Raw genomic sequence first — 25,841 nt, 5'->3', positions numbered from 1 at the left:
TACCCAGCTACACACTAGTCCAATTATAGCATATGCCCTATTGGTTTACATCACAATTTGAAACTAAATTCAACTCTTGAGCTTACTCCAGGAAAAGTCTCAGCAGCCAAACCATACACAGTCCAAGAGGAGCCTGTACCATTAGATACATCAGCTACATCCATTTGAGAAGACCTTGGTAACATCTGATCTCAGGACTAAGGGATGGTGGTGTTTAGAATAAAAGATTAGCATGAGATTCCACTTTTCTTTCTACCTTTCTTGACTCATGGGAGGGAGAGAAAAAACTACTCCCAGTAAAGGGACAGTTAGGCCTTCCCAGATGCTTGGTCCACATCTAGCCTGGGAAGCTATGGTCCTAGTGTCCTTAGCTCAGCGGAGAACAGATGAGCACACTGAAGCTGTGTGTCCTCAGAGACACTGGCAATAGTAGCAGACACTTAATACCTAGATGTGGATGAGAAGACAGCAGCAGAAGGCAGGAAGATGCTTTGCCTTTCCCGGCTTATCTGCAGTCATCTTTTCTGAGAATACCTCTGCTGCCTATCTTTTTTAATTCAAACTCTGTATGTTATATATGTCATTCTGTATGCCGTATACTACACCAAAAATACACTGAGGACCAAAAGAGACATGGTTTCAGCCCCATGGCTGAAATACACCTGCATGACTATCTGGCAGACATCCTTAAGTCTGACAGTACACAGGAAAATTCTTCATTGTGTTCTATGATCCTCTGTGTTACAGGACATCTGGTATCCCTGATCTCCACCCACTGAGGGCAGCTGGTGTCACCACCCCACCCAGTCATTGTAACAACTAGAAACACAGTTTTTAATTGACCTGTCCAGAACAACTGATGTTGGCTAAAGTAACTCAGTATGCAGTCAATGGCAAATTAATGTTCTTAAGTCATTTTGTCCTATCTAGACAAATACTATTTTTAACTGTTATTTCAGACAGCTGAAAGCTAGCTCAGAGAAATAAGAAAATGAGTCTCTGGCTTAGACTCAAACATCAAAGCATGTAACAGGGCCTCTCCCTTTGTTCTCTATCATAACACTCTATTATTCCTAAATAGCATTTTTCACTATTTACAATTATGCTGTATGTTTGAGTGCTGATCAGGAGTTCAAGACCAGCCTGGCCAACAAAGTGAAACCCTGCCTCTACTAAAAATACAAAAAATAGGCAGGCATGGTGGTGCATGCCTGTAGTCCCAGCTACTCAGGAGGTTGAGGCATAATAATCACTTGAACCCGGGAAGCAGAGGTTATAGTGAGCCAAAATCGTGCCACTACACCCCAGCCAAAAGACTTTTAGTCTGCTAATATCTGTGTGCTTACATATGAATGCACCTACTTTATTATAAATTACTTTTCTTACTTATATTCCATTGACTATATCATATTGATTTTTCTAAATGTATAAGTAAATTCAAGTATCTCTGAATTTTATTTCAGGATAGTAAAGAAGGCATTATAAGATATTGGTCATAGGTCTCTGTATTAGGTCTCAGAAGGCTGAGAATATTGGTCAGAGTTCTCCATTAGGCAGTAAGTTCCTTAAGGACACAAGCTAGGTCTTACATTTATCTATCTTTCCCTTGGTACCTGCTATAGCAGCTTCAACAAATAGAAAATATTTGTTGATTTACGGAAAGCACACAGAAAAATCATGCCAATCAGCAAAATTCTCTGAGCTCTCATTTTCTGGGACTAAAAATACTATTCAATAAACTGTAGGAAGCTCTTCTCTTCACAGCCTGAAAAACATTCTTAGTTTCTCTATGATTTACTGCATCATTACAATGAGATGATTTAACAAACTGAGCTTTCTTTAAGGTAAGTAAATAAGGTTACAAATTACCTAATACAGCATAGAGCTTTTTAAAATTCTAAAATGCTTAAGAATAGGAAGAAAGGATATGTTTAAGTATTTTTGTCACCCTGGGCCCCTTCCAGCATCCTCAATGAATTACACCATCACGTAACCAATTTTAAAACCCCAAAACCTAGGTCATGGTTGACAACTTCCTCACTATCCCATCCAATCAACTAAAAATCAAGTCTTGCTAATTTTACTTCCTAATCATGGGAAATTTTTCTAATAGGAAAACTCTGTCTCTACCACTGGCACCCTGGTCCAACCCTGGTCATCTCTGCTTGTACTACTATAAGAGCCTCATGACTTGTCTATGAGACCTCCAAATTCATTCTCCTCCAATCAATCCTCATAATCACACTATGAGGTTGCTATCATTATTGTCATTTTGGAGACGGAAAAACTTTAACATAAAGAGACTAAGAAAATTTCAAATTTACACAGCTAGATAAGGGCAGAGCTAGAAATTAAACCCAGATTTGTCTACTCTAGTGCGCCTTATATTTTTCACCACGTGGTACCCCCCCCCAGCCTTAATTATATTACCCCAGGACTACTGTTCTGAATAATAATCATTCTCCTTATTACGGTTTGGTAAATGGAGTCAGAGATACAGGAGACTTAATTACATAAATACTCATGAATACTTTAGTATACTCTGGAAGTCTCTGATGTCCTCCTATTGCCCTATGCCTCCTTAATCTTAAAAGTCTTCTGGTTGAAGGTTATAGTTGGTTTTCAATTAAGTGAGGGTCTGCTATTATTTGCTAATAATAATAATTCCAAGAATATTTCAACATCTGTTTTTGAAAAGCCTTGAAATCAATCAGCAATTTTTCTTTTCATCATGTTGATTAATTGAGCAAGATACTAAGCTATATATAAATGTTAACAGAATAAATGAAGCTATTATGAACAATAAAAAGGTTGGCCTCACTACTGGGGCAATATGCAGTATGTAATAAGGATAATCAACACAAAAATATAAGGGGGCCAAATGCTGGCTTGCCTATGACTAAGAGATAACATTAAACAAAAAAAAACCCAGAAAGTCCACAAATTGGTGACATAATGATGCAGGTGAACTGACTTAGAAAACTGCAGTTGCTGCATTATAAACAGCATAAGCACTGTGAGAGTTGCTAGGAGACCATTTCATTTATCTATCCTTCCTTAGGGTAGTGAAAGAAGGGGTAGTAGGAAACTTAAGGTGGGCCCCTGTGAGTTCTGCTTTACTTCCAGAGAAATAGCTTGCCCTCTGTCCTCTTTTCACATAGTCCAAAAGCACAAAAACATGACGAGTTTTAAAGTACTAAACTTGGTACATTTATTTCAACAGCTGATAGGTAATTTTTTTTTTTTAATGGCAAGACAGATAAAATCTAACAGAGTATCTCTGCTTTGTTTCTCGTTTACTAGGGAAAATAACCCAAATCCTAGCCATAAGTGCTTTTGCAAGGAGGTTATTTGGAAGAATAATTCTGAACACTTAAAAAATCATTATAGAAAAAGAGGCAATCACAATAAATCTTTATTCAAAAACTCATATCAAGTAAGCAACAATGTGATAAACAATTTCCAATCTTCTTAGCCCTAAGAAACATACTGAGAATTAAAATGACTGATAATATCAGAGATTTGTTTTAAAATTCTACCTTCACAGAAACTTTTCCTAAATGTTAGAAAAGAGGCCTACATTAGATGAGCTTCATACCGTAAGGTTTTTCTTCTGTTACCTTCCCCGTAGAATCTAGTGTATCAGTAGCTTTCCCCAGTTCTCCAATGGCAGTATATCTCTAGAGGAAGGGAAACAAGAGAGAAAACAGGCCGTGAGGCAAAGAAAAACTGTTATGCACGTCTTGAAGTTTATACAGAATTTTACTAATACTACCAACCTGATACAAAATAAAGGCTAAAACAACAGACTGCAATTGTTTTTTTGTTTTTAATATGTGGAAAGCAATTGTGTAAACTGCAGAACATTCACAAACGTCTCACACTAGCCAATATGAGAAAGATAAACCTGATTTTATTGATAATTATGGCTTAATAATTATGACCATTATTATTGTAAACAAATTTCTCAAACCACCTTTATACTGAGAACTTCATTTAAGGAAAATTTTCAAGTCTATCCATGAGTAGAGAGAATGGTACAATAGCCCTGACCCTACGGCCATCATAAGATTCAATAATCTTCCCACATATACAATTAAAATTAATTTTAAATAAGCCGACTTAGTACTTCTTACATGAAATACTAAGACAATTCTTAGTAACTAGGTCGTGTATTTAAACAAAAGCTAAATCTGTAGAAACAGAGCAAAACCAGTACAGTCACAGAATCAGTCACTTAACTATTAAATGTGTTTTTTGTTTGTCTTGTTTTTTTTTTTGAGATGGAGGGAGTTTCACTCGTTGCCCAGGCTGCAGTGCAGTGATACGATCTCGGCTCACTGCAACCTCCGTCCCCCGGGTTCAAGTGATTCTCCTGCCTCACCCTGTGGAGTAGCTGGGATTACAGGCACCCGCCACCACGCACGGCTAATTTTTTGTATTTTTAGTAGAGATGGGGTTTCACCATGTTGGTCAGGCTGGTCTCGAACTTCTGACCTCAGGTGATCCACCCACCTTGGCCTCCCAAAGCCAAAATGCTAAGATTACAGGTGTGAGCCACCACGCCCGGCCATGTGTTTTCTTAATAAAGATAAATTACTACTTAAGATCTCAGGAACAAGAATCATTTCTAAGAACTGATCTTTATTCAAAAGTGAAGAATTAGATAATTCTTAATTACGTGAGGATTGTCTTATTTCTCATCTTAGGACACACTTGTAGTACGTATTCTTTCCACTACTCTCTTTTGGTCAAAAGCAAATTTTATTTGGGGCATCACATGAAGTAGTGAAAAAAGTGCAAGAACTGTATTTCCCCCTGAAAATAATCTGTATTTATGTGAGCAATTTTATAAAAGAAGGCTCAAAGTACTTTGCAGAAATATAAGCTTATTCATGAAAAATGTATTACGCTAGTGAAGGGACCCAAGACAAAAATGAGAAAAATATTAAAACTTCAAAACCTCGTAAGTATGCAGACATTTTATAACAGCTTAAGGCCCTTTGATGAAATCACCTTAATATTATCAAGCTCAGATTTTTTTAAATAAATATAATACAGAAGGGAATATTCCAACGCATTTCAATTAATTTTTTTAAAGTTTCATAGGTATTGACAAAAATTAGCTTTTTGTAACTAAACACAGTCTCATCACCTGAGACACCCATTCCTGCTTCTATATTTTGGGACAATCAACCTTGATTAAGCATACCACAGGGGGAAGTATGAGAGAAGTACAACAATGGTAACAGCACAGGCTCAGGGTCAACTGGCTGGGTTTGAATTCTGACTCTATCACAATTTGTAGATCAAGTTAGTCTTTCCTGCTGGAGCTTAATTTCCTTATCTTAAAAGTGGAAAATAATAATGCCACATGAGAAGAAGCAAAGAGTTCAGAGTAACAATACCTAGCCCTGGTAAATAACAGATAATACCACCATCATCATTTTTATTTCCTAAGAAAGAAAATACAGAATGATTCACAGTAACAGTGGCTAGAGTTGACTCATCTGGTTACAGTCAGCTCCCATAAGGAAAGCAAAGCATCAAAATGCTTTATGATTTTTTTGCCTTTAGAGTCTGTTTAGTTGCATAAGAAAACCACGGTGCAATCTTGCAGACTATGCCTTGAATGTATCTGCAGTATTCTGCTCTGCAACAAGTTTGAACTAGGAACCTTAACATGTTTCCCAAGTATGCAATGCCCATTCTAGTCTCTGGACTCTTGGTGTTTTATGCACCTGGGGCACATATGCCACTTCCCTGGCCTTGAACTCCCTCTCTTCTCTAAGGATCAAACCTTATTCAGCTTTCAGAGCCACCCCTTAATTCATCCCAACTTCCAATTACCCACCTCCACAGCATGACTAAGAGTAGGTGCTCGATACAAATTCCATACATAGAAAGAAGGAAGGCCTATATCAAATCCACAAATTCAATCATGTTTCTTAAGGACTACGAATGTCCAAAGTATTCTCCTAAGTGCTAGGGAAGGATACACAGATACATAAGATAGATTCCTCTCCCTCTAAGAGGTTACAGTGTAATGGGAAAATGTCAATAAAGACAAGTACTGCAGAGGGGACTGGATATAATGGCAACAATAGACATGTCTGGTTTATCTCACCGAGCTCTCATATCACACGGCTTAGCACATGATGACCTATAGAGATATTCACTGTTTTCCAAGTATATTTTATTGATCCTCACTTTCTCGAAGTATGAACTCTTAGCTAGTTTCCCGTTGCCATTCTATTGTGTTCTTTACTAGATAGAAACACAGTAGCAGCTTAATAAAAAGTTGCTGACAGAATGATACACATGCTAGAAAAGTGCCTGTGTGTGCAATTCTTCACATTTCACCATAGTTTTGAATATCTAGATTTTATCTGCTAAGTCTCAACCCACTCCAGGATCTGCAATTATATTGTATGTAGCTACGTGCTGGATTCTTTTTAGGGGAGACAATATCTAAATCAACATTCTCAAATCAAATCAAAATGTTCTCAAACATTTTGCTTTCAGAACTCCTATACACACTTAAAACTTATTGAGAAACCCTGGCACGCATTTTTTAAAAACATGTTATATCTGCCTAGATTTATTGTATTAGAAATTAAAGCTGAAAAATGTTTAAAACTTCCATTAGCCATCAGAGCAATGACGTCATTGCACATCTAGTAACCTCTGAAAAACTCTACCATGTATTTGTGGGATTGCAAGTTAAAAAGGCAAAACTATGAAAATAATTTCAATTTCAACAGACACCCTGAAAGAGTCTCAGGAGTCCTTAGACCACACCCTGTGAACCGATGATTGAAATCAGCTGTTTCCTAGCTTTCCCTTGTCCTGGCATCTAGTAATAATTATCCTTCAATTTTATTCAATTATCCACAAACCACTTAGAAAAATTCACCCACACAGTTAAGCCTTCAGCTGAAACAAAGCCTCATGACCAAAAAGATATTGGGATAGAAGAAACAAGACATGGAGATACACACATTCAACCCTAACATTTTATCTTATGGAGTCTAAAATATTTCTTTTCACTGGCTTAAATTCTACGTAGAGTCTGTGCTTTAGAGTTGTTAATTCTCCAAGACGTATACCTGGGAATTGTGAATTCTACTACTGTATTCATTACAATGTAATTCTACTGCAACAAAAGAGAGGTCCTGAAGAACATTCCATTGACCTGTGTACTCTCTGGGACTCATAGTTTCTCACTGGTATTATTCTACTCTCTACTTTACTCATCGTCAAGCTCCCTAAACCCCACAGCAGGTATTAGCTAGACATCTCTAGCAGCAAATCAGCTTCTGTTCTCTTTAGAAGAAAGAAAAATGTTTCTACTACAGAAAGTATACACAATCATTTCCTTGGATCTCAACTGAGGTGTGATTTTGAAAGCTTGTGATTTAAACCTTCACAAACAAAATAGGGATATTACTGAGGATGAGAAAGAACACTTTTTAAAAAACCTATCAAACCAAAAACATGTGGCTTTGAATGTCTTCATTAAGAAGGAACAGTTCTTTTTTATAGTTCATAAGTACAAGCCCTTTAAAATTTTCAACAGTATTTATGAAATATATGAAAATTAATACAGTATATAGAAAAGCTACAAACTGGACTAGCCTCTGGAGAAAACTGACTAGAAATGCTGAAATCTTCAAGAGTTGGCTAAGTTTCATAGGAGCATTACTCAAGTCACACTTTAGAGTTCTCATAACTGGTTAACCTAAAAATGTTAGTGTTCTTGGGGAAAGTTACTATCCTTTGACACACCAAGAAGGGGAAACTTCATTCACTCCAATGATGACACTTGTTTAATTACTGGAGGGGGATACAAAGTCGCCTTCTGAGGAAATGCTGGCTTTGCCTGCAGGTGCCACTATGGTTTACCTGCACAGAGATATGGAGGTACCTTTATATCTGGACATGCTAGTTAGATTCTTCAGGTTTTCATAACCTTTTCATCTGGTTTCTAAAGCATTTATAAAGTAACCAACTTTGATCAACAATATAGAAAACTAATAAAGACAGCACTCCAAAACCTCATCTGTTTTCTTCTGTTCCTTCTGTCCGTTCCTTCAAAATACAACGTCTGCTATCCAGCTTTTGCTGAATGACTGGCTCAAAGAAAGTGTAATTTAGAGAAGACAGAAGAGGGACTATTTGCCCTCCTCTAGGTAAGCGACATTTTATACTCAGATCAACTTATGCCAAAGGAACACATCAGCCTAACCTCTCAGAATTTTGCCTAAACTGTATTTTACGTAGCTCCATTTCTACATCTGTTGTAAAACTATTTTTGAAAATCACCATCTATCTGTCATTTAATATCCCTTATTGTCAGAAACTTCTTTCTGGCTTTAATGTCCAAGGAAAGTCTGTCTCTCCCTTAAAAGAACTGGCACACTTTCTCTTTCTGATGAGTGCAATATTTTGCCTACATCACCAGCAATCACAGATAGCAATGAAAAAAAAAAATGAAGTTAACTGTATTCAAGAGTTCCAACAGAACTTGCCTGAGTAAAATTAATTTCAGGTGTCTACAGAACATGTGGCTAGAAAGCTCCAACAGGCCTGGACCTCAAGAGAGAGACTTGGGGATAAGTAAAATACTTAGGAATAGTAATAACAGTATTTAATGAGCAATTTCCGTACACAAGGCACTGTACAAAAAGCTCACATGCTTTTCACACACATTATACACATAATCCTAAATGATCAGGCAGAGGGAAAAAAAAAAAAGACTTGAGAAATATGATCACTGGCAGAACAAAGCTCACTCCAAGGCAGGAGAGGAAGACAATGAGGAACACAGAGCAGTGGCTCTTAACTTTTACCCTGATCTGAATGGGCGGAAAGGCAAGAAATGATTTGGGTGGTCTGATTAGTGTCTAGTCTTCATAGATGGAAGCAAAATAATGTGATGGCCTAAAGATTTTATTTAAAAGCCAGAATTTCATCTAGTAAGTGACAGTAGTTGTATGAAGTGGCACCATGTTGAAGAAGATTCTAAGGGTGTTTCTTGATTCAGCAAGAAGAAATGTTAGGCCATGTTCAATTAGCAATATCTCCAATTAGGACTGGCTAGGGAGAGAAGGCTGTCCTGTAATATGGCTGTAACAAGAACACTGAATATTTGCCATCCTAGAACTAAATATTTCTACTCTTGACGTAACTCCATCCTACACACACCAGAAGTCTAATTTTTCTAGTTGCACTGTGATGCAAATAAAAATTCATCTGTCAAAATAGGAAGTAAAGAAAAAGTGGACATTAGATCTGGGCCAAGTTAGGGGGCTGCAGCCACCATTTTTTTTAATGAAATAGAAGGAAAAGTATCAAGAATACATCATACATAGGGTTAGAATTGGATAAAGTTTGGATGTCTGTCCCCTCCAAATCTCATGTTGAAAGGTAATCCCCAGTGTTGAAGGTGGGGCATGGTGGGAATTGTCTGGGTTATGAGGGCGGACCCCGCATGAATGGCTTGGTGCCCTCCCTGCAATAATGAGTTCATGCGAGATCTAGCTGTTTAAAAGAGCCTGACACCTCCGCCTCTCTCTCTCTCACTCCCTCTCTCACCATGCGACATGGCCACAAGTGTAAGCTTCCTGAGGCCCTCACCAGAAGCAGATACCAGCACCATGTTTCTTGTACAGACTTCAGAACCATGAGCCAAATAAACCTCTTTTCTTTATAAATTACCCAGCCTCGACTATTCCTTTACAGCAACACAAACAGACTAACACAAAGTTGTTTGATAAAATTTTTCCTTTTCATAAATGTATGTATCTATATGGTCATTACATAAAATATGTTTCTTACTATGGGTCTTAGTCAAAAAAATTTTGAAAGTCACTAGATAAGATGATCTCTAAGATTCCTTCTAGTGCTTTTTAAAAAAGAAAAAATATTTATTAACAGTTTTTAACTACTTTTTATTAAAAAATAATCTTCAACATTAAACTCTTAATGATTTAGTTCTTTTAACATGTACATAAAATTAAAAGGATAAGAAACATAAATAGCTAACAAGACAACGATGCCTATTTTTGAAATACCTAAGAACTAGGTTTCTGTAACAAGACGTGCCTGTGGTATTCTATTTATGTTACAGTCATTTTGAGGATCAGTGATTTCACTGTACAACATTCAGGTTTCGTAGCTGAACAGAAAATTGGCTGTTACAAAATTTATACCAGAGTCAATGATGTATTTACATTTTCAGTCATAATATTTCTGTAAATATGCCTGAAATTTACAAGTAAAATCTTTCAGTAATATATAGTGTGCTGTGTTTGTGGTTTGCGGGAGGAGGGGTGAACAACGAATATCTCAATGAACTCAACATATTTTATCTTGGTAAAAAAACCCAAACAAATTCCTTAATGTAAATCTATCTTTTTTTATTATTAACATAAAAGTGACTTGTGTATCGTATAGATTTTAGAAAATACCAAATAATGTGGAAAAAAAAATCATCCATAATCCCATTTTAAAATAAACATTGTTCATCTTTGGGAGTTCAGAAACAAATATTAAACAACTGGCAAAAACCAGTATCAGAAACAGATTCTAAACTCTGTGTGTCACTAAGCACAATATACAAATTTACTGAGAAACTGTCAAATGCCTTCATTCTAATGCAATTTTTATACACTGTAATTTTTCAACACCAATATTTTGAAGATTACAGAGCAAGCCACACTGAAGTTTTTCATTTATCAGAGGCACTAAGATTCCTTCCAATTGAATGGCACCGATTTTTATGCCAGTTGATAACCAAAATGAGATATCACATGCAATATGTTCTATGGGGCTTTTTAAAATCTATTAATCAATCAATTAATCAATCTATGTATCTATGTATCTATCTATCCACCTACCCACCTACCTACCTATCTACCTATCTATCTACCTACCTACCTACCTACCTATCTACCTACCTATCTTACTTATTATTTATAGAGATGGAGTCGTCTCACTGTCACCCATGCTGGCGTGCAGTGGCGTGATCTTGGCTCACTGCAACCTCCGCCTCCTGGGTTCAAGTGATTCTCTTGCCTCAGCCTACCGAGTAGCTGGTATTAAAGGTGTATAGCACCACGCCTGGATAATGTTTTTGGTATTTTTAACAGAGACGGGTTTCACCATGTTGGCCAGGCTGGTCTCGAAATCCTGACCTCAAGTGATCTGCCTGCCTCGGCCTTCCAAAGTGTTAGGATTACAGGCATGAGACACCACGCTCGGACAGGGCTTTTATTTTAATACTTAAACCACTACTATGTCAAGTGTTTTCCACAGGCCAGTATCTATAATAAGTTCAGAAAATGAGGTTGCGTAGAAACTTATTTAGCAATTTTACATTGCCATATTTTAATTATATTTTACAAAAGTCATCAATCAGTCTGCAATTAACTGGAAATTGTTTTTTAAATGGTCTTTGACTACAGATTTTTTTAAAGAAACAAAAATCATTTTATCAACAATTTATATCACATTTAGAGCAAGAGTTTTAAAACAAAGTTTATTCCAGGAACATAATGAAATTTTTCGCTACCTCTTGGCATACTAAGCTTCCTTCCACGTGCATTTTCATTGGCCCTTAGTCCCAGCACTTATAACCAGCACCTAATTACTCATTAGGATACAGATATTATTCTCTCTTTGAGAGGTGGAAGAGACCCCTTCTACCAGCAGTTCACAGCTTTCCAGCCTCTCCTGCCTCCAAATAACCCCTTCTCTCTTCTATGAAATGCCTGGAAAAGTGCTTTTGGATCTATTCAAGGTTACTATCACATATGAACATACTTTGTCATCTTAAAGAGGCCCTACTCTTTTCTTTAATAAACATTTTATAACCATTGAACAAAGCATATTTTTGCTCAAGGGGCATGGTTTACAAAATGGTATTGTTTCTATAAAAATTCCAAGGTTTAAAAAAGTCTGTCACTAGAGTTTATGACGTCTAAGTCCCAATCATCTAAGAAATATGATGTTTTAAAAGTCTAAATATAATTTTGTTAAATGATGAGCACTGTAGCATTGTTTCTTTAAGTCTAATTGGTTTTTCAATTAAGAATTTCCAATTTTCAGTCTCGATATTTTCAATCTCAGATACATTTACAGACATAATTAATACTCAGGAATGATACCCATTCGTGCAGTTTACTCAGTTTATTTTTTTTATTTGATAAAAATCCAATACATGTAGATCATTAAGAACATTAAAGAAAAATAGAACTATTTCAGTATTCTTACCTTGGACCCTGACAACATACTGGTCAACATTTTTGTTCCACTTCCAATTCCAACAACTACAAATCAAAGAAAGAAATATTATGACACTCTGTTCTGAAAACTAGGTTTTTAAAATAGCTATATATTTTGGTCATAATTTCCCAGCTCAAGTAATGTGAAGTGTGAAAGAGCAGATATTTAGCAAAATTTTAGGGCTCCTATTACTCCAAACAGTTGAACTTATCATGCAAGTAAGAAATTCTAAAGAAGGGACGAGAGAAGACCTTTCTCCCCATTCTCAAAGTATTAAACTCAGTAGAAACCTTAACCCAGCCAATTAGATAATGAAGCCTTAGAACAATCTCAAAGGATGCACTGGAATTTTATATGGGCACCAGTGAAAAACACATGGCACAATTAACCATGTTCAAGTGGGTATGATAAAGTCTTTTGACAGAATTCATTATTAAAGCAAAAGCCATTATCATAGCTAATGAACCATTTAAAGATGATTAGCACCCAGCAGTATATACAATCAAGAAAAGAGAAATATAACAAATCAGTCTAACACAAAGAAGAATACAAGGTAAAATGAAGGCTGAAGAATGTATTTTAACAGAGACCAAAGTACAACAATGGCCTACCTTTCTCTTAAACTTTACATTATTCATATGACAACACATTTCACTTGGTGAGGGTGAGAGGATTTAGTCACTTCTCTTTTTGTTAAGAAGCCACATTTTTGTAAGAATAGAAATATTTGTCATCAACAGATACAACTGTGCATAAGAACACAGTACAACCACAATTCAGAATTATAAGAGCAAACAAGGACTGCTGATTGGCAAACTGGAAAAAATATCTCCACTATTTACAGCAAATATCATTCAGTGAGTTTACCATGTATCAGATTCTACTCTAAATGCTCTCCTTTCATTATCCTATTTAATCCTCATAACAACTTTAAAAGGCCAGGTGTGGTGGCTCATGCCTGTAATCCCAGCATTTTGGGAGGTTGAGGCGGGCGGATCACCTGAGGTCAGGAGTTTGAGACCCGCCTGACCAACATGGAGAAACCCCATCTCTACTAAAAATACAAAATTAGCCGGGTATGGTGGCGCATGCCTGTAATCCCAGCTACTTGGGAGGCTAAGGCAGGAGAATCGCTTGAACCCAAGAGGCAGAGGTTGCGGTGAGCCAAGATCATACCATTGCACTCCAGCCTGGGTGACAAGAGCAAAACTCCATCTCAAAAAAAAAAAAAGAAAACTTTAAAAGATAGTATAATTACCCCTGTTGATAGATGAGGAAACAGGAATAAGAGACTAAGAACTTTGTCCAGCATCTCACAACCAGTACCTGGTAGAGTTAAGATTCAAACCAAATGGTCTAAGAGCAGACCTCCCTTCCTTTCCATTCCCTCTGCCACCTTAACTCACCTAGGCTTTCTTCTCACTGCAACCAGGCTACATCCCTGCAAACCTGACAGTTCTACATCCTATCCCTTCCTATTCCAATTCATACCACTTCATAACCATTTCTGAAACCCTATTTTTCACATTACAAAGCCCCCCAAACAATCCTTAGTAGGGTCCCAGTGCCTACAGCACCAACTCCTTATTAAAGTATTCAAAGTCAATCCTTTGAAGCCCAGCTCAAGCCCCAACTCATTCATAAAGTCAATTCCAACCTCCTCAAAACTTCTATGACACTCATCTGTATTGATCCTTCTAAGTCATATAGTTCAAGGTCTAAGATCAAAAACAGTCTGTCCTCAGTAATCCTCTGAAGAGCATAATACTCTTCAAATGACAGAACTTGTAGATACTGCTGCTGATGAGGCAAACAGGAAAGATTCAATGCAATTCGATTCCATTCAAATAAATCTCCAATCAATTTTTTTTTGAACAACTACTATGCACATAATCCCAAGAGGAATACTTCTAATGTAAAAACAAAGAAACCTGTGACACATTTCCTAACTTCGAAACAGCTTATAATCTCATCGGGAAAATAAAATACAGAAAAATCACAGTGCTCAAGAAATGTTGCCTAATGAGTGAATAATGCTAAATAACAATATGATAGTATATGATTAAGTGTCAAATGAACACAGAGAGAACCGCTGCCAAAGCAGGGCAAAGGTGGGAGCATCCTAAATGGCTAAAGAGGCCGGAGAATGCTTCATTCAAGCATTTCGGAGTTTGTATTAGGCCTTTAAAGGATGTATAGGGAACACAACAGAGAGAAGAGAAGCATGTTCTAAAAAAGAAAATAATTGCACAAACTCTCAGATATAAGGATGAGAACAGTAAGTTTATCAACTGAACACAGGGTGTCTTAGAAGCAGGCTGACATGTTTGACTTTAACATGGTTGAAATACTGAACTCATGATGGTTTCTGAGCTAGTTTAGTGACCCAAAAGGATAAAATTTAAAAGAAGGCATCTTAGACTTACCCAGCTTAATCTTCTCATTTTATACCTAAGAATAACCAAGTGCCATTGAAGTGAGGTGATTAGTGAAAGCAGAATTTTAAGAAGACTAATATGGTGGTGGCATATAGAAAAATTATCTGGAGTTGGGACCTAGCCAACCAGCAGCTTTTCATTCACAGGTTAGTTTCCTGGACAGAATTTTTACTCAGCATTTTTTCCCTTCAATCATTCAAAATTGTATTCAGTACTTATTGTGTAGGTACAGAAATAAATAAGACCTGGCTTCAGCTGTGATTTAACAATCTAATAGGGAGACAAATATTAACAAAAACCAAGAGAACAAAATGAAATTTTACATTAGCAGTATAGAAGAGCAGCAGGCAGGCTTCAAAGGTAGGAAATGGCATTTTAGCTGAACCTGGAAAGGTCAGTAGGATTTCTACAACCAAAGGTGCTAAGAGAGATGAGCAGCTTATAAAAGAAAAACATGACCAAAGGCACCACGTTTGAAAAGGTGTGCAGAATTTAGAGAGTAGATGAATAACAGGGTTTTCCATGCACTGTCGCACAATTACTACTCTCCTACTCTATCTCCCAAGTGTTCTGTGCTCACTCAAATGTCTTTTCCGTTAAAAAAACAAAAACAACTATCTCCAAACTTATCCAATGTCCTAGTATCCTATTCTCAAATCAAAAAGATAGAATTTGTTTATGATGAGAGTCTCTTTAGGACAGGCATGGACTCTATACATGTATTTCCAGCTTTCTGTAGGATCACCTTACAAGATCTGTATCTTTCCAATCATAGGAATCTATTTTAAGAATCTGAAACACCTGGCTAATACAGATGTGTGGGTAAAAACTAAAAACAAAACAAACAAAAAGTTCTATCTATAAAGACATCTCTCACAAAATCAGTTCTGACAAAACTCTGGTAATAACCTCAGTGACCTCAAACAGGGACATCGTTAATAAATTGTATTTTAGCCACATGATGGAACATTTTATAGCCATTAAAAATAAAGTTTACAAAGAGCTTATCAACATGAACAATGTTTATGTTACAATGTTAAGTTTAAAAAATGGATATATAAGTATACACAGTGAAGTAGAGCTCAACTTTAAAAATCTGCATAGACAAAAAGCTACAAGGAAATATGGCAAAAATGTTAACTGACTATTGATGAAAGGTGGAAAATGGATAATTTTTTATTTTCAACTTTCTTGTATTTTCTAAATTTTCCCACTGTTTCTATAACCTCTAAAGTTAAAAAAAAATTTTTTGAAATGGTATATAGAAATTTTATTTACATTTTAAGTGATTTATGATAAATAGGTGTATTCCTTTCCTATTGCTACTGTAACAAATTACCAGTCTGTCTTAAAACAATACAAACTTTTTATCATACAGTTGCGGAGGTGAGAAGCCTGAAACAGGTTTAACTAGGCTTAAAATCAAAGGGTTGGCTTGACTGTGTTCTTCTCTGGAGGTGCTAGGGGAGAATCCTTCACTAGAGCCTCCCTAGAGGACCTTTTTTTTTTTTTTTTTTTTGCCTCCTCCAGCTTTTAGAGGCTGCCCCCATTCTTTGGCTTGTGATCCCCTTCACTCTTCAAAGCCAGCAACCACATTACTCCAACCTCTGCTTCCACTGCCACATCTCCTCTGACTCTCTCCTTCTGCCTCCTCTTCCACTTTTAAAGAATATTATGATTACATTGGGTCCACTTGGAAATTCCAGGATAATCTATCTTAAAGTCAGCTGATTAGCAACATCAATTCCATCTACAACCCTAATGTTCCTTGTGATGTAACCTAATATATTCACAGGTTATGGAAATTAGGACACGGACACCTTTAGATGGCCATTATTTTGCCTACCACGTATTTTTGAGAAACTTGTGAACCCTCTAGCAATTATGCTGTAGAATTATAAACCTGAATTTCAGGTTATAATCTTAAATTGTCAGCTAAATTCTTAATCTGCACCATTAATATTGCAAAAAAAATGTTGAAAGTAAAAGTATATTTTTTTCACACAGGTCCAGTTTTAGTTTTTTTTTGTTTTGTTTTTTTTAAAAAAGAACTTTGGGCCGGGCACGGTGGCTCACACCTGTAATCCCAGTACTTTGGGAGGCTGAGGTGGGCAGATCACTTGAGATCAGGAGTTCAAGACCACCCTGGTCAATATGATGAAACCCTGACTCTACTAAAAATACAAAAATTGGCAGGGCGTGGTGACAGTCGCCTATAATCCCAGCTAGTCAGGAGGCTGAAGCAGGAGAATCAGTTGAATTTGGGAGGTGGAGGTTGCAGTGAGCCGAGATCACACCACTGCACTCAAGCCTGGACAACAGAGTAAGACTCATCTCAAAAAAAATAAATAAATAAAAATAAAAAAGACCCGTATACAGCACTTCACAGGATAAAGTATATATCTATATACTATAGGTACTTTGTAAGATATTTTTGAAAACCTTTTGACTCAGTTTTGGTAGACATTATCTTCTTTTAAGAGATGAAGACACATTCAGTGAAGTTATGGGATATTCTTAGGATGTATATAGTTAGTAATTAAAGCAGCCAGTAGCCAGTGTACAAACCGAAGTATGATTAGAGTTCAGTGTTTATTTTACCACACAATCAAAAATCGACTTCTCATAAGTTTCCAGAACTGCTAACTTGGACAACAAACATCCCTTACTCTGTGACTAAACACCTACAATTTTTTAAACTTTATCTCTCCTTAGAAATCACATGCATTAAACGAAAAATTAATACATCTGACATATAAATATATTATATCATCATAAAAGTCCCTGTGTGATCAAATATAAATTAAGCCTCCAACCAGAAAACTGTTTCCAGTACAATTTCTTCCACGCATACAAATCTCCGCCCCTTCATAATACTAAAATGGAAGCTTCAACAAGATCCCTTAGGCCAAGAGTGTCCAATCTTTTGGCTTCCCTGGGTCACAATGAAAGAAGAATTGTCTTGGGCCACACACATAATACACTAACGATAGCTGATGAGCTTAAAAATAATAAAAATCACAAAAAAACTCATGATGTTTCAAGAAAGTTCACAAATTTGTGTAGGGCTGCATTCAAAGCCGCCCTAGGCCACATGCAGCCCACAGGCCAAAGGTTGGACAAGCTAGCCTCAGGTTCAGGGTAAAAACTAAACTTTCATTCACTGCCTTGAATATCACTATTTTCTGCATGCCAATGAAGAACCGCCACCAGAAATTAATAGAATTGATCTATTCATAAACAAGCAACCGATCTTATCCTCTCTTTCCTTGCATTTGTGGTGCCATGCCTGGAAAACAGTAAAGCAGAAGGGTTAGAAACACAGGCTTCAACTTAAAGGCCAACTCTAATCAACTGGTGCAGGCTACTGAAGTGCTAAGCTGGTAAGAATCATGAAGCCCTAATTTCTGCCAAGAGCACAGGGCATGAGGAACAAAAGCAGGAGCACCAGGTATCTGCCATCCACAATAGGGCAGATGCTTTGGAACTGAGATCTGGGCTCAAACCCTGACTTTGTCACTCACTAATTCTATGACAGTGAACATGTTACTTTATCTCTCAGGGTCTTCCTTTCTTCTTCTGTAAAATGGGGATAGTAATAATCTCTCTTATAGGTTACAATGAGAATTAAACTATAGAACCTATGAATGCCCAAAACTGAAGACCTTATATACAGTAAGTGCTCAATAAATGCTTGTTATTATTAGCTGGGGTTTTGGTTTGCTTGTTTTTTTGGAGTGCAGTGGTGCAATCACAGATCACTGCAGCCTCAACTTCCCAGGCTCCAGTGATCCTCCCACCTCAGCCTCCCAAGCAGCTGGGACTATAGATATGTGTCACCACACCCAGCTAATTTTTTAATTTTTTATAGAGATGGGGTTTCGCCATATTGTCTAAGCTGGTCTTGGACTCTTGGGCTCAAGCAATCCACCTACCTCGGCCTCCCAAAGTACTGGGATTATAGGCATGAGTCACCGTGCCCAGCCTGATTTTTTCTATTTTATGTTTGTTTGTTTGTTTGTTTATTGAGACGGAGTTTCGCTCTTGTCGCCCAGGCTGGAGTGCAGTGGTGCGATCTCAGATCACTCCAACCTCTGTCTCCTGGGTTCAAGTGATTCTCCTGCCTCAGCCTCCCGAGTAGCTGGCATTACAGGCACATGCCACCATGCCCGGCTAATTTTTGTATTTTTAGTAGAGACAGGGTCTCACCATGTTGGCCAGATTGGTCTCGAACTGATTTTTTCTATTTTAACCTCAAGTAAAAATATTATTGCCAACATAAATCTATAATTTTAGAAAATACAAAATCATACAGTTTATAATGTTCTTGAAGCATACCATTTTCTTCACCAATTTTATCCTTTTAAATAAGCGCTCATTTACTTTGGATAGCTTAGATCAAGGTTTGCTGTTGTTTCTTTGTACCTAATTTTTGCTCTAAATGAAACTGAATAAAATATAAAATACCAGAGCATGTAAAAAGATAAGTATTGTTCCATAAAAGTTTGTTTCTCATATGTGGGGAAGGGGGCACTGAGAGGGATCCCAATGTATGTAGGCAGTTCTGTGACTAAGGATGCAGTTACAGAGTAAAATATACCCTAGCCTGTGTATACACAGTTCAGCAGTCCATTAAGTTGGACTTCAGAATCTCTACCAGGTGCAAAAAAAAAAAAAAAAAGATGGAATAAAAAAGGATAAAATATTTTTATTCCCTTTGATCAATTCTACCAATTTTCCTTCACAAGCAATAAAACAGTCAACTAATACATCTCCAGCAGAAAATGACTTACTCTCAAGCTTCCCCTCCTCAAGAGAGTTGATCTCAGAGATTAGATTAGAGATAGGCAGACAAACAGAGCCTTCTACCTTGTCAGGAATCCCCAAGACCAGCCCACATTCAAAGATTGATATATAGCTCAGAATTTTACACTGATGTAGTAAGAATACACAGCTGGACCATAAGAGAAAAAGACACAGAGAAATCTGGGCACAAGCTTCCTTATCCTCTCTCCCTCCTGTGAGGGGATGCTCAAGCGTGCTGCTTTCGCCAACAAAAAAAGTGGAAACACGTGTGCAATGTTTCTCTCAGGGAAGCTCATTAGAAACTCAGTGCCCAAAGCTGTGTTTTGTTTTGTTTTGTTTTGTTTTGAGACAGAGTCTCCCTCTGTTGCCCAGGCTGGAGTGCAGTGGTTTTGAGACAGTCTCCCTCTGTCGCCCAGGCTAGAGTGCAGGGGTGCGATCTCGGCTCACTGCAAACTCTGCCTCCCAGGTTCAAGCGATTCTCCTGCCTCAGCCTCCCAAGTAGCTGGGATTACAGGCACATGCCATCACACCCAGCCAATTTTTGTATTTTTAGAACAGACAGGGTTTCACCACGTTGGTCAGGCTGGTCTCGAATTCCTGACCTCGTGATCCATGCACCTCAGCCTCCCAAAGTGCTGATTACAGGCATGAGCCACTGCACCCGGCCCCAGTGCCCAAAGCTTTTATTGGGGATTTGACAGGATGATCACTCAGGCACCCTCTGACTTAGCAGTGGAACAAAATTCCAGATTCCTAGAAGGAAAGCTGGTGTTCTCAGAAACATCTGAGGCACAGCCAACCAGCCTTATCAGACAGAGAAGGGTGGGAACACTCCCAAAATCCAAGTTCCCAGATACCAGCCAAGGGCAAGCTGTCCAAGCAGGCCTTTCTAAAGTTAGTAATTTCAGGCCTGTTATGTTAACTCTTTTCTGTACAGAGAGAAACCTTTTTTCAAAGTCCCATCCACACATAAAAGTAGCTATTTCTAACAGCCTTGTAGGCCTTGTACCATTTAAGGGCTTCTTTAAAAGATAGCACTATATATATCCAGTAGATCTGAAACATTCCAAAATAGACTGAAAAATAGAAGGCTTTAGTCAATCTATCTGTTCTCAACCAGTGTTTCTTTCTGATATTAAGTGACAGTGGACACTTCCTTTCATATCTCTTACCCAGAACTCCTCGGGCTGCGCTGTCTAGAGTCCCTCCATGCCCAATTTTCAAAGTCTGCTTTTTCCTCTTGGTCCATTCTGGAGAAGGCATTCCAGCTTCTACGAGAGAAATGGGGATGAAAAAAAGGTGATTACCAAGACAAATGAAGTAGGATCTCCATAAACTTGGGAGGAAGAGGGGATGGCATTTTCAAAACAAATAAAAAGTATTATACAAACTTTACATGTTAAGAGACTATGACCTCATTACTAGCAAAGAAAAGATTTTAAAATGGACATTCCCTAAATTATAAAGAAAGAGTATTCCAAAATTAGCTATCAAGACAGTAGAATTCATTCTCTAAGAGAAAAACAGCATTTTTAAAAGGTGGGTAAATATCCAAGCTAACCCGCAAAAATCTAGTAAATTCGTGGTAGTGGTGGGCTGTTAGATAGAGAATCATGAAAAGAAGTTAATTTTTATATAGAAAGATACTTTTAAAAGTCCTCAATTTCCATTTCTAAATCTCTTCCATGGTCTTTGCTGCTATCTCCAGCTACCTAACATTGCGAGTACATCTCATGCAGGGCTACTTCTAAATACACTAAATTCCCAAACTCCCTGTATTCGCTGTCTCCCTCTCCTAACCAAAATTTTCAATTCATTAAAGAAGCAAATCTAGGCCGGGTGTGGTGGCTCACGCCTGTAATCCCAGCACTTTGAGAGGCCAAGGCGGGCGGATCACGAGGTCAGGAGATCGAGACCATCCTGGCTAACATGGTGAAACCCCGCCTCTACTAAAAATACAAAAAATTAGCCAGGCACAGTGGCGGGTGCCTGTAGTCCCAGCTACTCAGGAGGCTGAGGCAGGAGAATGGCGTGAACCTGGGAGGCGGACGGAGTTTGCAGTGAGCCGAGATCGCGCCACTGCACTCTAGCCTGGGCGATAGAGCAAGACTGTCTCAAAAAAAAAACAAAACAAAACAAAAAAAAACAAAGGAAGCGAATCTCAACAAAACGTTATGTGGAAAGCAGCTAAGATTAAGTTGCACCTTAACTTCCCAAGCATTTCGATTTTTAAAAAGAGGATGCCAGCCTGGCTTATCTCATATTCCTGTTGTAAATATAAAGTGAGCCGGGCACAGTGGCTCATGCCTGTAATCCCAGCACTTTGGGAGGCCGAGATGAGTGGATCACTTGAACCCAGAAGTTTGAGACCAGCCTGGGCAACACAGGGAAACCCTGTCTCTACCCAAAATAAAATACAAAAATTAGCTGGGCATGGTGGTGTGCAACTACAGTCCCAGCTACTAGGGAGGCTTAGGTGAGAGGACTGCTTGAGCTCAGGAGGCAGAGGTTGCAGTAAGCCAAGATTGTGCCACTGTATTCCAGCCTGGGCAACAGAGTGAGATCCTGTTCTGTTTAAAAAAAAAAAAAAAAAAAAAAGATAATGCAAAATAATGTTACTTGAAAGTACTTTGGGGAGACAGAGCCAGTGCTTCCTTCGGGATAAATATAAATTGTTTTGATGATGGCATATAACGTACTGAGAGAGTATTGGCTATTAGACTTCAAATGAGAAAGAAGAGAAAAGCAGGAACTGCTATATTGATCTATACCTGCCCCCAAGCCCATCAAACCTTCCTTATCAACACTGACACTGAGCAGAAAGAAAATAAAGCAAAGAAAATGAAACGAGTGGACAGAGAAGGAAGGAGGGAAAACAAAGCAACCGTGGAAATGCAGAAGCCAGATTAAATGGCCAAAAGGATATGCTGGCTCGGCCTCCCAACAAAATTACCACTCTACTGAGTGAGAACCATGGTCTCTGGAACACCCTGGCCTCATTCTCTAATTATGACATCACCATACTTAGAAGGGTATGGTTGTCTGCTTTGACATAAACTTCTAAGGCCAGACCTTGGTTTCAAACCCTTGACCTGTCACTTGCAATCCATCATGGATCTCTCTCACTCATAAATTAACAGAAACCTTTTGGGGAACTCTTTATATTTTCAACTTGACACCCCTTGGAGTAAGAAGGCCCCATAAATATACTATCTTCCCTTTGTGCCCAAATATACCTTCTTCTAACTTGCAGACATACTGCCTCTACTATATAAAGTGGGGAATTTGGTTCACCCCACTGAACTAAGTATTTGTGGATTTTTATTATTTTCTAGCTATAAAATTCTGGTACACTTAGGGCTTTGAAGGATCCCAACAGACAAAGAGTAGGGATTGTAGTGTAACAGGAATCAATGCAAAGAAAGACAAGGAATGGTATTAGAGGACCCAGCCACTGATTGTGGTTGTCAAACATGGCATTAGAATGTAGGTATCTTTAAGGACCTTCCCAAGGCCGGGAGCGGTGGCTCATGCCTGTAATCCCAGCACTTTGGGAGGCTGAGGCAGGTGGATCACCTCAAGTCGGGAGTTCCAGACCAGCTTGACTAACAATGGAGAAACCCCGTCTGTACTAAAAATACAAAATTAGCCAGAGGTGGTGGTGCATGCCTGTAATCCCAGCTACTTGGAAGGCTGAGGCAGGAGAATCACGTGAACCCGGGAGGCGGAGGTTGCAGTGAGCCGAGATCGTGCCATTGCACTCCAGCCTGGGCAACAACAGCAAAATTCCATCTCAGGAGAAAAACAAAAACAAAAACAAAAAAACTTCCCAAGTAATTCTGACAGCCAGTTACAATGACATTTGGAAAGCCCTAGCCTAACTAACATTAATACAGAATAGGCCAATCACAAGCAATATAGAAATCGGGGATAATGAGAATGTCTCTAGCTAAAGGTTCTAGCCTAGCAACAGCCTTGAAACAATCATTTCAATCAAGATTCAACAAGAAACTTCAGTTCTTAGAGTCAGATTAGCCAGAAAGCCAGAATATGGCTTTGTCAGAAACTTGTCTGAAAGAATGGTAATCATTACCTTAAGGATAAAAGAAAAAAAAAAGAAACCCAGAGTTTAGCTAACAAATCAGGAAAGCAGTTCTATGAAGGAAAACTAAAAAACTATGATGACACCACAATACATATCCTTGATGCAATTCCTCACTTTGACGTCCTCTGTATGACCCATCCTTTCAGGCAACAATGCAAAACTTTAATAAAGGAATGAGTAGTCGTGATACTGGAATTAAACATCTGCAGGAGTGTACCTATTTGCCCATAAACATTTAAATCTGTATTGTCAGTTACAATTTCCATCAGAATAATTTGTTTTTGCATTTTTTTAAAGTGTAAAGTTTTCCATGGGACACTAAACAATGTAAGAATGTCCCTGTACTGGTTTAATGGTGAGACAGAATACGGCCAAACTCTGGAGGGCCTTGAATAACCTAGCTAACTAGTTTTACCACCACAAGGTGCAGAAATTACTAGGCTATCAGCTCAGTTAAGGTAAGAGACAGTATCTTTCATCTTCAAGTCTCTATAGGCTAGCACAGACCTGGCTTATTGTATATGTCCAATGAACTTAAGGATCTTGGATGCTTTATGTGTGAAATCATCCGAGCTGATTAACGGGGTGATTCTTTAGGCTTTTCTAGTATTTTCCCAGTGTACGTGAATAAACGAATCAATAAAATGAACACTCAGCTTAGTGGCCAAGTTATATTTAGTGTTCCTCAAATGTGGTCCATAAACTACTTACACTGGAATCACCTGGAGCAACTATTTAGAACTGCAGTTTCCTAAAAATACCCCGAACTCTCCGAATCACAATCTCGGACAGGGCAGGGATTAGGAATCCGTATTTGTACAAGAGATTCTAAGTAATTGTTAGGCCCACTAAAATGTGAAAACGACTATATTAAGTCTTGGTTAACGAAGTATATCTGCATTTCCAATACATTTTGAGGAATGCAACTTTAGGGGTGCAGAGCCAGTACTTCCTTTTGGGGTTCATCCACATGAACCCAACAAAAACCTCCTGAGGGATCGATCAGATTACAGAAAACAGGTCTGCACGCCCAAGGGCAGGGTTTTATTGTGTAAGTATGGGTTTTTTTTCTCCCGTTGAGAACTACAACTGCCAAGTAGGCTACAAGAGTTCGTGCCAGGGCAAGTCCAAGCCCGAGATGCCTGAGATTCCTGTCCAGAGCTAATTCAATGGTCATTCTCCTTTTCCCCTCTTTTTGTCTCTTGAATCACGAGCGTCGCAAAAAAGCCTAATGTGCTTCCCCTCTCGCAGCGACCGCCTCAGCCTGGTCCCCACCCGGGCTGCAGTACCTGCCAGCAGCTTCTCCTTCAACCGATTCAGCAGCTCGGCTGAAGTGGGCCCTTTGGGCTTGTGCACGGCGAACACGCCGCTCAAGGACAGCAGCTTGGTAGCCAAAGCGGCCTTGGAGACCCTGGCTTCAGATCCGGTCCTGGCCGCGGCCGCAACCACCGCGGCTGCAGCCCTTGCTGACGGGGTCGCAGCCATTGCTGAGACCGTTCCTGCAGTTTCAAGGACAGGGGATGTGTCTGTTTTCAAAGACGACGAAGACACCACCGCCGCCTCAGAAGCGGCCATACTTTTGTAGCCCAGACCTGTTTCATCGTGGAGGTGCACGCTGATGATGCAACAAGAGTGCGCCTGACAGGACCCTCTTCCTCATACCGCGAAGCTGCGCAGAACGGAGAGGTCGCAAGGACTTGTGGGAATTGTAGTCCGTGGCCTTCCCATAGAGACCAAGAGCTTGCTGTGCCCTTGTACTTTAAATAGAAAAATGTTAAATGTTGACTTTTCCTGAGGCTTGTGAAGATCCATGGCTTCCTGGGCTCACTGCTTCATTGACTGTATTGTGCTCTTACATTCAGGTTCAGAATTAGAAGACATCCAAATGTGAGCTCTATTAGAGCAAGGAACTTATGTACCACGTTAACTGAGACATTCCCAAATGCCTCACATGTTGTAGGCACTTAAATAAATATTTGAAAACGTATAAATAAGTATGAATTCTTCAAATTCCCCGAAGAAACCAAGCCAATGGTAAATCACTTGGGCTTATTTTGATGCTCTTCATGCACTCCTGTTCACCCTCCCCAAACCCCCACTGCCCCCACTACAATTTTTAATAATTCTGATTTTGAGTATCAGCTCTTCTGTGGGTTGAATTCCTTAGTACACATTGCTTAGACATCAAAAGGCATTCTTGCAAT

General features: G+C 38.6%; 1 protein-coding gene across 4 annotated transcripts in view; it reads right to left on the bottom strand.

The window, feature by feature from the left end:
• Nucleotides 1–25,483, bottom strand: part of TRUB1 (TruB pseudouridine synthase family member 1) — a 57,523-nt gene extending 32,040 nt beyond the window's left edge. For 2 of the 4 annotated variants that reach the window (XR_008510191.2, XM_009245813.4), the window contains exons 1-4: nucleotides 24,927–25,483; nucleotides 20,705–20,803; nucleotides 12,277–12,332; nucleotides 3,599–3,680 (exon numbers count right to left, since the gene is read on the bottom strand). Coding sequence is in view for 2 of the 4 variants with exons in the window: in XM_009245813.4 (XP_009244088.3) it covers nucleotides 3,599–3,680; nucleotides 12,277–12,332; nucleotides 20,705–20,803; nucleotides 24,927–25,212 (523 nt within the window). In the remaining 2 variants the exon portion in view is untranslated. 4 annotated transcript variants of the gene reach the window in all.
• Between the last annotated feature and the right edge of the window lie 358 nt (nucleotides 25,484–25,841).

This window comes from Pongo abelii, chromosome 8, assembly GCF_028885655.2.
Source record: "Pongo abelii isolate AG06213 chromosome 8, NHGRI_mPonAbe1-v2.0_pri, whole genome shotgun sequence".
Lineage (NCBI taxonomy): Eukaryota > Metazoa > Chordata > Mammalia > Primates > Hominidae > Pongo > Pongo abelii.
This window is presented reverse-complemented; position numbering and strand designations above follow the sequence as displayed.